Source organism: Buteo buteo, chromosome 17 (assembly GCF_964188355.1).
Source record: "Buteo buteo chromosome 17, bButBut1.hap1.1, whole genome shotgun sequence".
NCBI classification, from domain to species: domain Eukaryota; kingdom Metazoa; phylum Chordata; class Aves; order Accipitriformes; family Accipitridae; genus Buteo; species Buteo buteo.
In genome coordinates, this window is record NC_134187.1 from 27,231,153 (window position 1) to 27,244,309 (window position 13,157).

Genomic DNA, 13,157 nt, shown 5'->3' on the forward strand with positions numbered 1-13,157 from the left:
AAATCTTGCTGATTTCAGTTCTGTTATAGAGGCATAATGTTGCATTGGTGGCTGGACTTGGAGTAGGTGCATAAATGAAATGTTGAATGGAAAGGAAAAGGTCTCAGAACATGATGAGGTTTTAAAAATGTCCCTTTTGTGGAAATACTTGGCAATTTTCACAAGCAGAATTTGTTTTCTATCAGAAAGGAATCAAACTTTGTTTGTTTCTGGGGTTTTTTTGGTGTGGGGTTTTGGTTTGCAGGGGGTCCCAGAAAGTAGTAGTTGCACTCATTTCTGAAGGGGGAAAGGTTTTTCAGGCCCAGATTTTTCACGTCAAAATCAAAGAAAAAGATCATCATCTATGGAGACTCATCAGCATAGTCTGATGGTCAGGATACTTTCCTATCACCAGCTTAAATTAGAGGGAACCTTAAACCCATGTCTCTCTAATTGCAGTTGAGTGCCTTGACCTTTCCAGCAACTAATTAGGGATGGCAACCCTTCCCTGTTCTGATTCTGTACTCCCACTCCCTCCTTCTGTATTCTCTCTCGTTCCTCTGCTTCTTAATCATTCTACTAATACTGATGCTGTTCAGAGCCAGTTCTTCAGCTGGCACAGGTGAAAAATCATGACCAGACATCAGACTCACAGCATTACATTTAGGCAGAGTCTCAAGGTCTTGATTTCTGTAGCTGAATGCTGCTGGGGTAGAGGAGGCCTAGCCAGCTTCTTCAACTAAGATCATCTTTTTGGCTGCTCCAGCTGATGCACAGGACTAACGTAAGAAATAGCAGAGGCAGAAAGCTGGCTGCAAATCCCCTTTTACATGTACCAGGCAGAGCAACAGATCCAAACACACTTATTTATAAATTGCATTTGTTAGCCAGGCATGACTGAACACAACTTCTTAAATGCAAATGCATCTGCTTGCAAAGCTTCACACTAAATTACAGTTTAAGTATCTCTGCCAACAGTTGACAACAGAGGTCCACAGAGTGGCCAAGCATCAACATTTCTGGAAGGTATAGCACGTAGATGTTAACATGGAGCTTCAATAAGCTGCAAAAAACTCTTGGAAGTGGGACCGGGGGCCCCTTTTGTTCCTGTCTACACAGTTCTCCAGTAATATGACACAGTCTTCTTGTGTGTTATTGCATTTGAAATGGAAAAGAAACCTACCACACAGGCTGCTCTGGACAGTTCATCCTCTCTCCAGTGTCATCATCAAAGAACATCTTTGAAATGGGTTATCATTTACCCAGAAATAATCGAAATCCAATAGGAGTAAGCAGAGAGGAGGAGACAGCCCCTGTGCCAAGACACTTACAACTGCAAAATAGGCAACTACAACATAGGCAGAGGCATACCAGAGTCTGAACAATGGCGTGGTTTGTTGCATTCATGTGGGCATTGAGGGGGAAAGAACATTCTCCATCACAGTAAAATGCAGCGTAGCCCTCCGGTGCAATAATCCAATCCTAAAACAAGAACAAATAAACCCACTGAATTTTTTTTTTTTCCTTACTCAGAGAATTTAAAACTCTATCAAACTAACTAAGACTTGTCCAAGGACAAAATGAACTTCACAATGTGGCATGTTAAATTACTTTTTTTGCCAAAAAAAGAAAAAAGAAGTATTTGCTTTGCTCATGCAAAACTCAGATGAAAATTAAACTAAACTTAGAAATCTATACTGAATATCAACTAATGAGGCTATAAGGGGAATTAAAGGTCCAAATATGTTTGTCAAAATACTTTTCTTCCCAGACTGAAAATCTTGAGCATTTCTTGGTGCAACAAAAGTAATTAAAATGCATGCTCTTTCTTCAGCATACTCAATACCATTAATTGTATTATTGCGTGAGACTGACGGTTGCTAGAGATTACCCCCTGGAATATCACTGAATCATGCATTTTGAGTATTTCTAGCAACACAGCATGGGGAGAAGACCACGAGAGGGAAAATATTTTAAAAGGTTAATGAAAGCTATATGTTTAGTTTGCTGAATTCCTCCTTTGCCAGGCAAAGGTAATGGAGGTGCTGTGGGAAGGGCAGGGAGGATCAAGTACCTGCTTCTTGGGTTTTGTTTCTTTTTATCTCATTTCACCCTGAGTTTCACTGATCGAATAATGTACAGTGTAGCTTTGGCTTTCCAACTGAAAGTTTGAATTCTTCAGGTATTTTTTGTGAAAAACATAGATTTTCTTTTCTCTCTAGCCACCTTGAATGACTGATCTGAGAGCCTTGCACATCTTGGGGCATACTAGAATTTACTGTTTCAAAAATGAAAAAAAAATGTTGGTATATGGAAAAATCTGTGATCTACAGACAGACAACGGCTCACTTGTTCAGTAGCCTGAGTTCAAGTCAATACCATAAGACTGCTCTGTGCCCATGGACAAGGTGATTATGCTCTGCAGACTTGGGAAAACAGTCTCTGCCTACTTCTTCAGGCTGCTGTGAGGATAAATATACTACAAAATATCAGGCAGAGTAATGAGCCATATGAGAATCTGAGCTAGATATGTAAAGGATGAGCTGTCACTAAAGAGCACACTTTTTCTTCTCATAGACTTGTTCTGCTCATGGAGAATTGTTTTACAATAATTCAGAGAAATGTGAAATGCACAGCCAGCCATCTCTGAGTTCTTACCTACATATGCAATAGGTCTAGGTTATAGGTTGCTGATGGCCTTCTTGTTCTTTCTTTATAGAGAGCTCCTTGCTTTCTGGAAAAAAAACCTAGATTGATCTCTATTTTCTTTTCTCATAATGTCCTGCCTCTGTCTTTATGTCCTTTTACTACAAGTACCTTCTTCTTTTGTTACTGTACGGCAGGATGAGTTTTTCCCAGAAATTATATAAACTTAGCTATGGTGTTATAAAGACCACTGAGCAGTGATCCAAGGTCTAGTTCTCTACAGACTCTACCCCCGTGAAATCTCTCTGACCTGCAGTAGACAGCACTGAACCAGGGAGAATTCAAGGCTAAATTTCAAAAGTTCCATTGCTCAGTGTGGGTATTTTGGTTTCTTTTACCACAGATCTATTCATATCTTGAGTAAGTGTCCAGATTTATCTTTATGTGAATCAATCCGGATTGTAAAGCCATTAATGTATGCAAAATCTTTGCAAGAACAGCAGCCAAAAAAGGTAAAGCGATAGTGATAGGGCTTCATTACAAAATGCCTTTAAAGAATTTGTCTCTCATCAGTGCAATACCAATTACCATGAAGAAAACAGACTATAAATAACGGGGGACTGTAAAATATATTGTCCCAATTTGAACTGATAGGCAACAGCATTTATAATCATACCTGCCATCCTAAGTCTCGGAAACTCACGTAAAGTTCATGTTTCTTACATGCTTGCTTTTGCTCGCTTGTATTATAATCTACAGGAAGAAAATAATAATAATAATAATAAATTGTTTAGAAGCATTGGTAGAACCGACAAGTTAGCTATTGTTGAGTTCCTGACCAAGCCGTACAAAAGAAAGGAAAAAAGCATACTGTCATTTATGTTCCTAGGGTTGGTTGTAAAGGCAGTGTAAACTTGGAAATGCAGAATCAACAGTGTCAGCCTGATACCATTTGTGTACAGAGACAAAACACAGCATACAGCATTAGGGGAAACAGGTTTACAAGATGTCTGTTTGTGGCTAGCTAGGTAGCAACTTTGATAATATGCACACAGGTAATCAAAGGAGGTCAAGTGAGAGCCTGATCCAAGATATGAGGAAGTCGTCTGTATGGTGGCACAAGTTTAACTGCCAGCTAAAGAAAGTAGCTTAATTCAAAGGAAAAATTAATGATGATAAAAATTGTTCTGAAACAACAGAATTTTGAAAAGTCTGTGACTTAAACATTAGCACATTTTGTACTCCTTCATTTTTTACCATATTTTCTGGAAATATTCCCCACCTGATGATCTTTAGTTGGTAATACTAATGTAAACAAGTAGACTACGAGATGCTTTTTAAAGGCCTGAATATTTCTGCATTCTCAGAGATATGTCAGGATACAACGACACAGAGAACCCTCCATGCATGCTTCTCCAGGACAATCTTAATCCTGGAGAAAATCTAGTACTTTTTCTTTACCGCCCCTGAGTAACAGGAAAGGAAGGGAATAGGGTTATGCCTTCACCACATCAGCACCCCAGTGTTGGTTTATAGCGTGATTCAAGTGATGCCATCGGTGAGGCATGCGATGGAACAGGGAGGCCAGGCTGTCTCCTCTGGTTCCATTTCAAGAATGCTTAAAGTGGCTTTTTTGGACCAAAATAACCATACTGGCAGAAAAAAAAGTTGGCTGAAATTCACAACAACAATAACAAAACCCCAAACAAACAAGGAAGACACTGAAAAAAGAAACAAAATATTCATTTTCAGGAATAGAATTTTTTTTTAGAAACAGTTTTTTAACATTAAAAGACTTGAGGCTAGGATGGGAGGGTCTCTGTTGAAAAATTCCTGGAAAATTAAGAGAGACGCCTTTTTCACATAAAATGAAAGGAAGGGAGTTCTACAGTCTGTGAGATAACCCGTTGTAGTGCTTCACTGTCCTTGCAGAAAATCCTTCCAAACAGCTGGCCTAAAGGAGTTTTTCTGCAAATTTACCAACTGCTTCTTGTCAGCTCTCCTGATCTGTGCTATCGTTGCCTCTCTGAGTTCTCTTCAGTTTCTCTGTGTCTTTCTGAAGACATGATGGCCAAAACTGAACACAGTACCAAATAAAGTAAAATAATTATTTCCTATGATTTTCAGATTATTTTCTAGAAGTATATCCCAGAACAAGAGTTTTGCAGCAAAACCACAGTGTCAAATGATCAGCTTCATATCCTTTTTTTATATTTTCCTGCCTAGTTGCCTTAGGATTATGTTGTATTTATGCAAATCAATGAATAAACAGAGGTTGGGGTGAGGATGTTGATGAGCACTGCAGCATGATGGGGCTGCAGCAACCATGATATGGTGGAGAGATGACCAAGATCAATAACAGCATTGCAACCCTGGACTTCAGGAGAACAGATTTCAGCTTGTTCAGAGATCTTCTTCACATGGTCTCATAGCACACTGGCCTGGAGGCGAAGGAGGCCAGGAGAGCTGGCTGATCTCCCAGGACAACCTCTGAGAGAAGCACAAGGTAAGTCCACTGTTGTGTGCAGGTCAAGCAAATACGGCACAAAACCACTGTGGCTGAATAGGAAACTCCTAACAGCTCAAATTCGAATAGGAAGTAAAAATAATATGGAATTGGGATAAGCTACACAGAAATAATATGAACACATTGCCTGAGTACTCAGGGATGGATGTTAGGAAAGCCAAAGCTTAGCTGGAGTTGAAACTTGTAAGGGTTGTGAAGGTCAACAAGAAGGACTTCTATAGGTACATTCATAGCAAAAAGAAAAATGAAGAAAAATACAGATTCATTGTTCAGTAGGGCAGAGGACCTAGCGAAAAGGACTCAGAACAGGTTAAGGTACTCAATGACTTTGTCTTTTGTTTTTTACTGGCAAGATTTACCCTCAGGACTCCCAAGTCCCTGAGCCTAGTGACTGAAGCTCTACCCACAGTAAAAGAATCATAGAATCATTTAGGTTGGAAAAGACCTTCACGATCATTGAGTCCAACCATCATCCACGCCCACTAAACCATGTTCTGGAGTAGCTTGTTTACACGCTTTTTGAATACCTGCAGGGTTGGTGACTCGACCACTTCTCTGGGCAGCCTGTTCCAATGTCTGACAACCCTCTCAGTAAAGAAATTTTTCCTAATACCCAACCTAAACCTCCCTTGCAGCAACTTGAGGCCATTTCCTCTCATCCTATCTCCAGCCACCTGGCAGAAGAGACCAGCACCCACCTCACTACGACCCCCCTTCTGATAGTTGTAGAGAGCGATAAGGTCTCCCCTCAGCCTCCTTTCCTCCAGTATAAACAGCCCCAGCTCCCTCAGCCTCTCCTCATAAGACTTGTGCTCCAGGCCCCTCACCAGCTTTGGTTGCCCTTCTCTGGACACGCTCCAGCACCTCCATGTCTTTCCTGTAGTGAGGGGCCCAAAACTGAACACAGGACTCGACGTGCAGCCTCACCAGTGCTGAGTACAGGGGGACGATCACCTCCCTGCCCCTGCTGGCCACTCTATTTCTGATACAGGCCAGGATGCCGTTGGCCTTCTTGGCCTCCTGGGCACACTGCTGGCTCATATTCAGCTGGCTGTCTACCAACACCCCCACGTCTTTTTCTGCCGGGCAGCTTTCCAGCCACTCTCCCCCAAGCCTGTAGCGCTCCATGGGGTTGCTGTGACCCAACTGCAGGACCCAGCTCTTGGCCTTGTTGAACCTCATACAATTCGCCTTGGCCCATCGATCCAGCCTGTCCAGATCCCTCTGTAAAGCGTCCCTACCCTCAAGCAGATCGACCCTGCCTCACAACTTGGTGTCATCTGCAAACTTGCTGAGGGTGCACTCAATCCCCTCGTCCAAATCATTGATAAAGATATTAAACAGAACCGGGCCCAACACCGAGCCCTGGGGAACACCACTAGTGACCCGCTGCCAACTGGATTTAACCCCATTCACCACAACCCTCTGGGCTCGTCCATTCCAGCCAGTTTTTCACCCAGCAAAGAGTACACTTGTCCAAGCCAAGAAATAGAGTTAGGAACCACTTAAGGAAATCGAAGATACACAAGTCCATGTGAACAGAAAGGATGAATTTCAGGGTGGGGAATGAGCTGACCAACAGCATTGCAAAGTCACTTCCTGCCATTTTTGAGTGTTTGTAGTGACTGGAGGACATTTCTGATGATTCAGAAATGGAAAATGTCACATCCATCTTCAAGAAGGGCAATCAGCTTAACCTCAGTTTCTGGGAAGTCTGTGGAGAAAATTCTCCTGGAAGCTATGTCCAGGCACATGAAGACCAAGGTGTTTGGGAATAGTCAGCATGGATTTACTTGTTCAAACTCTGCCTAACCAACCTGACTGTTTTTTGTGATGAGCTGACTAGCTTTGTGGGATTTTGAGGAGCACTGGGTGTTGCTTGCTTTGCTTTTAGGAAGTTTTTTGATATGGTCTCCCATAGTATTCTTAGAGCCAAATTGGACAGATGATACGTTTTGGGTTTTGGTTAGGTAAAGAATATAATGGGTGGAAACTTGGCGGGGCTGCTGGGCTCAAAGGATTGTGATCAGTGGTACAAAGTCCAGCTGGCAGCTGGTTACTAGGGATGTCCCTAAAGGATCAGTACCGGTGCCAATGCTGATTAATGTCTTTGTTAGTAACCTGGACAATAGAACAAAGTGTGTTCTCTGCAAGTTCACAGGGGATACCAGATCTGGGAGGAGTGATCAATCATCCAAATAACCAATAAAATGTTGGACTGAATGAGATCCAGAAGAGTCTCAATGAGATGTCATTCAAATTAACCACCCAAATTTTACTCTTATGGGTAACGTGCTCTTTGAATATGCTTTTTCTTTTTTTTTAACAGGCTATGTACCTACTTTCTGTTTAATATACCTGACTCCAAATATGTCTCTGAAACTGTGTCAAAAGCTGTGCACAAGTCAAGATATATCTGTTTGTGGTACTAAATAACTTGTTCTAGTACCACCGGGGATGTTGTTAGGCTTTCTAAACTGTAATAGCTCAAATCCTCATTCCTTTTTAAAGATGAATACTACCTTCTTTCCTATGGTATTTTCCTAGCCCTTCATGGGTTGGTTCTCAATGACAGTCATTAAAGCTTCTTCACAGGTAGTTGGTCACCTGCTGCCATCTCAGATACTCTCAGTTGTCCCAGGGCACATAGGGTTAAAATACATACCCACATCCTATGGGAGTCCTGTGTCTTTCTGGAGTAGCCACTAGCAACAAGGCGGGATACTCTAAGACATCACAATTTTTCAAAAATCATTATGCCTTTAATACAACCAAAACTCCTTAGTCACACTTTGTGCTGAGTTGTCTGTAGTAATCTAGTATTTTTGGTACACCTTAGAAGTAAGGTGAAGGTAGTGGAAAGTAAAGGAACTTTAACTTAAAAAAAGATTTAACTGTGTTTCACTGATCACTCTTCATAAGGATCTATATACTGATTTTGACTAGTATCAGTGCTCGTAGGAGGTAAATATTGAGCTTTTCTGTTTCAGCTATTAGTGGGAATTTAAAATTCAGCCATATAGAATGCAAGTCACTTTGCAAAAAAACTGTGACTGAAAAATATGGGGAAAATATGCATATGAGAACGTCAGGAAAGTCACAATCTGGTTTTAGATAGCACCCAAGCAGGCAGGCAAACAAATGAAAGCTGGAGACTGTGCTTTTGCCAGTTTTCTTTCAGTCACATTTTCATATTTAAGAATATGTACGGAAGTTTTAGCAACAGCATGTAGCAGAAGTCCCTACAGTTAAAGGAGAAAGGCTGAACAATAAGTCATCGCATAGCTGTCTTCATTGTCTCGATACTCTGAATTGTTTGAATATAGGTTAACCTATATTCAGGTGGATAAGCAGTCACACCAGAACACCTGAGAAGATGGTCTGCATTTCATATGCAGACATATATCTGCAAGCCATCTAACCTATACACCTATGAAGAAAGTGAGACTCGGGCAAGTCTGTGTTCCTTCCTTGAATTCTATCTTTCATATAAGACGAATGTTGTGTGTAACGTAACATTTCATATAAGTATCAAATGTGACATTTATAATAAGATCTGGTGCCAAGGATTCAATTTCACATACTGTAGCTTCAAGGCCCACATGCATATTCTGTCAAGAATCAAAACTGTAGGCTAATGTGACTAAGAAAACATTGTTCCTCAGCTATTCAGGGACTGCAGTTGGAGTCCAAACCCCTACATAGCAGAAAGAGCTGTAGAAGGAGGGCAAGAAAATATATTTATAAGAAATTTAATGAGGATTTTTTTTTTCCAAGGGAAATAAAGACATATATACTATCACAAAGTGCTGTGTTTTTAATTAATTAGTGTGACACCAATCAATAAAATACAGGAAATGCAGTATTGTTTTCTGGCTTTATCTCACTGCATTACGAACAAAAATTACGAAGCTTTGGTTTTGAGTTTCCTGGTGTAAGTCACTATTCAGTATTTAAATGTGGATATCCTCTAGTGCCCAATTACACTGTAACTCTTTTTACATGATGTTAAAAAAAATAAAAACTAAGCCAGCCTTTGTTTTAAGGAAGAGGAAGAGTTATGTGATATACTTTGGGAACAAGTTGTCTTGTTTTGATTTGCTTTAATTATTTTTCCTTTTATCAGCGGTTTGACAAAAATACAACTGGGTAAGTAATAAACAGTTCAATCATCTGTGCATAGAAGGCAGGTGGAGTCTGAATGCTAAGTTTAATTCTGTCTGTCTTTACACTGCATTGAGGTCATCTTCTCTTGAAGTTCTTAGCAACACAGGGATCCTGACCTCAAATGTGTCAACAATTGCCCAGCTGTTATAATAACTGACACATATAGATTGTATTTTCTTCATGATATGTTTGTGTATATCTTCATGATGATTAAAAAAATGTGTTGTCTATTGGAAGGGAAGAATCGCGTTGCCCAGTGGGGCTTGCTTTTTTGATGTGCTGAGAATACAGTAAAGCTAATCGCTGAGGTCCAAGAACTTAGGAAAGAAGAAGGTAAAAGATAAAAGGCAAGGGGCAAAAGGAAGATAACAAAAGGCAAGGGCAAAGGGAAGGAGAAAGAGAAAGAAAAGAAAAAGGAAAAAAGGGGCAGGGAGAAACAGAAAAGAAGAAGAAAAAAGCAAGGAGGAAAGGAAGGCATAACTGTAGTAAAGTTGGGATTAATGTGCAGAGAGAAGTATAACTGAAGCCTATGACATATAAATGGCAGCATACCTATCTGGGTCTGGCTACATAACCTCTGAGTAGGTAGATGAGCATTTTTCATTGTCAATATCTGACTTAGATGCTGTAGATACAAGATTATGGAACAAGCTTAGAAACGAGGACCTACATCACACAATGCCATTTGCCCATCACTGTGTCATTTAGGTCAACAGTGTCTCACATGAGGGGGTGAATGAGAGTTGAATATCATCTATTGACCGTCCTCCATGAGGAACAGGATGGGCAGAGTCCTTTACTTTTTTCTGTGGTTTAATTATGAAGAGACGAATTATACTTTTAAAGTGCTGCTCCTTACAGGAAGCTGTAGAGAACTAGGAGAATTGGTCATCTGCCACAAGCCTGCAGGGATGCAGCATATCCCCCCGTGCCTGGGGCTGGTGAATAGGAGGAAAAGGGCATAGCTTTTCCGTCATAACAGGCTCTCCCCATGGAAGGACTGTGTTCTGCAAAGATGCAAAGATCTGGGAAATAAGAATGTGTTCTCTCTTCCACGTCTTTTTTGCACACTGGAGCATCTGGATAGAATCTGCACATTGCCTTTGTAGCCATCAGTATGCTCATCTGCAGATTTTAATGAGTATTGTTGCAACAGTTATTAAAAGAAAAAGTATTTTGAATTACTTACAGTGCAAAAAGTCCCATCAATGATCATTAATGGCACCCAAATAAAAGGAGTGTGTTTATTTGTGATACGGGGACTGCTGAGGCAAACTGCAAGGCAAGAGCATGGAAGCTGATTTGTCATGGTGCAGGAGCTACTCCTCTCAGCAGTTTTGCTGCAGAGGACGTTGCTGTGTCAGGACGTTGCCTTCGGCTTTGCCACCTATTCCAGACTGCCCGTATCTTGCTGCCTCCATCTCCAGTCAGAGGGCAAAGCCCCTGCCTTTGATGCAACTGCATGTGCAATTGCTTCTTAATCTAATTTTATTTTAACAGTATAGTTTTCCTGAACTGCAATCTTTTTTTGACAGAGATCTGGCATGGATCGACATATATAGTGATGTACTTCTATGCTTGTGCAGACTGGGGGCTTAAAGAGGTTAGGAGACAATTTGTTTCATAATGCATATTTCACTAAAGATGTTCTGATTCTTCTTGTTTTACAACAGCTCTGCAGCATGACTGGATGCACAGATGAGGCTGACCAGTGTTTTGAGACATATAGACAGTTCTTCCTGAGGTCATTCTCAAGCCGATGCAACTTGCCATTGTGTGTTAAGGTTGAGGTTTTTTTCTAGGTTAAATGAGCAGGGAGCTTGTGCTCAGCTTTCCTGCTATAATCAAGGAGGCTTAACTAATCTGTTCAACTCTCATTTCCTCGTGGACTAGAAACACAGGATTCCATGTGAAAGTATGATTTTTATATTTAGGTATCTTGTGTGTGCCATGTACTTAGATGATTCTCCCTTCACCCAAAATAATGTGATTCTCCAAATTAATAGACATTTTCCAGGAAATATGAAAAATGTTTCTTAATATATTTTGTACAGAGAGAATATTACTTACCCTTGAGGTAAGAGATTGTATTGTGGAGTTAATGCAGTTGCACAGATCATGTTTGACTGTATTTAGAAACCAAACAACCAAACAACAAAAAAAAACCACAAGAAAACATTCATGTTGTGTCATTCATTCCAAAGCCTTTTTATGAAAATAGGGGAGTACATCATGCAGTACCAGTAAAATAGAAGGAAGAGTTTCTGCAGAAAAAAAGCTGACCGTACTAGAATTACACAAAATGCAGATTCAATTCAGCTACTAAAGTAGATTAATTTAGAGAGAGCACCAGCTAGCAAGCTTAACTGATGTGCATGATTAAACCACATCTGAATTACAAGATGCCAAGTCAATTTTTAACTTTCATTGTTTCAAAAAAACCTGAAGAACTTTAAGCAGTTAATGAAGAGAGAATGTTTAGTTAATATAACTTTATAAATCATGAATAATTTAAAAAATGCTGTTCTGCTATAGATTATAGATATGTAATTTCTTTTTTTACTAATAAAAAGCTAAAATTGTCCAATTTGGGAGTTATTTCATTATTTATTTATAACTGCTCCTCTGTAATATTGACTAATAAGGGGTTAGAAGTTATTTGTGCAGATAAGTTTTTGTTGTATATTCATACAGAATATCAGAAAATTTTACAATACTTAAAACAAAAACAAAAACAAAAACAAAAACCAGTTGTAAAGAGAGATCCCTGGTGCCTTTACAAATGTCAGGGGCTTTTTGAAAGCTAGTGTCCTCAGAGGGAACACATGCATCTCTAAGTCATCTACCTGAGAAAGAACTATGCTCCAGGTCCTCAATGGGAACTAGAAAAATAGCATAGTATTTTTTCTACCTATACATCATATACAAATAAAATTGACCCCACTACTAAAGCAGTAATAATTATTGCTGTGGATTAAACTCTTTTTTTCAGGTATGTTTTAATACTCATTTTTAACCTTAGAGTGGAATTTTATTCTAGTAGATCACCAGGTAAACTTTAAATAAGTTTAAAAAGATAAGTTATTAAAACAATTTCTATCATTTCTTTAGCAACTCAATAGCATTTTGTGGTTGTTAAGGCAAAATTCATCCTTGTGCAGAAGATCAGGGAAAGGCTTATGCTTTACATTAGAGGGGTCTCTAATCTGCCACTGTCGAGGTTCTGAGATGGATATAAGTAATGCATAATGCTTGTAACAGGTCTCCTCAAATAGATAAGCTCTAATCCAGGGCTGAATTCTTTCCACTGAATACTGATTTGCTTACTTGTAGACATCCACAGGGCTTAAGAATAGCATCTATATTGAGGTTTTGATATGCTGTTACGAGATCTGCCATGCCTTTAGAAAGACACATTTTCATACCCTGTCTCCAAAAAGTAGAAACGTTTGTTCAAAAATGAGAATATTTAGAAAGTGACCTTGTGCGTCCAGCTGAAAGGAGCATTTCAGGAAAGAACTGGAGCAAAACTTATTCCAGGCTTTAATGGGACTAACAACATTTTCACATGCATTTTGTCAGTACCTTTCAGGTAAATAAGGGATTGAATTCATGCCTTTCAGGGATACGCTGTGTATTTACATCAGTACATGTCAGCTGGTCTGAACTCATAAACATTTTACACTTTAACAGATTGGTTAAGCTTCCTCATTTCCAATATTCAGATTTACATCTTGGCTTCTTCAGCTGAGAGGCAGTTAAACAAGAGTTCAAACACTGTCTTTTGCTGAGACTTCCTAGATGAGTAGTTGGGATGCAACCCTTCTCTCTACTGTCT

The 13,157-nt window shown here is 39.8% G+C and overlaps 1 protein-coding gene across 3 annotated transcripts in view; it reads right to left on the minus strand.

Moving 5' to 3' along the window:
• Positions 1-13,157, minus strand: part of BMP5 (bone morphogenetic protein 5) — a 63,173-nt gene that overhangs the window by 5,083 nt on the left and 44,933 nt on the right. For 2 of the 3 annotated variants that reach the window (XM_075049322.1, XM_075049321.1), the window contains 2 exons: positions 3,302-3,378; positions 1,351-1,461 (listed from right to left, as the gene is read on the minus strand). In XM_075049322.1, coding sequence (XP_074905423.1) covers positions 1,351-1,461; positions 3,302-3,378 — 188 coding nt within the window. The remainder of the gene's footprint in view (positions 1-1,350; positions 1,462-3,301; positions 3,379-13,157) is intronic. The other variant, XR_012653323.1, reaches the window with a different exon arrangement.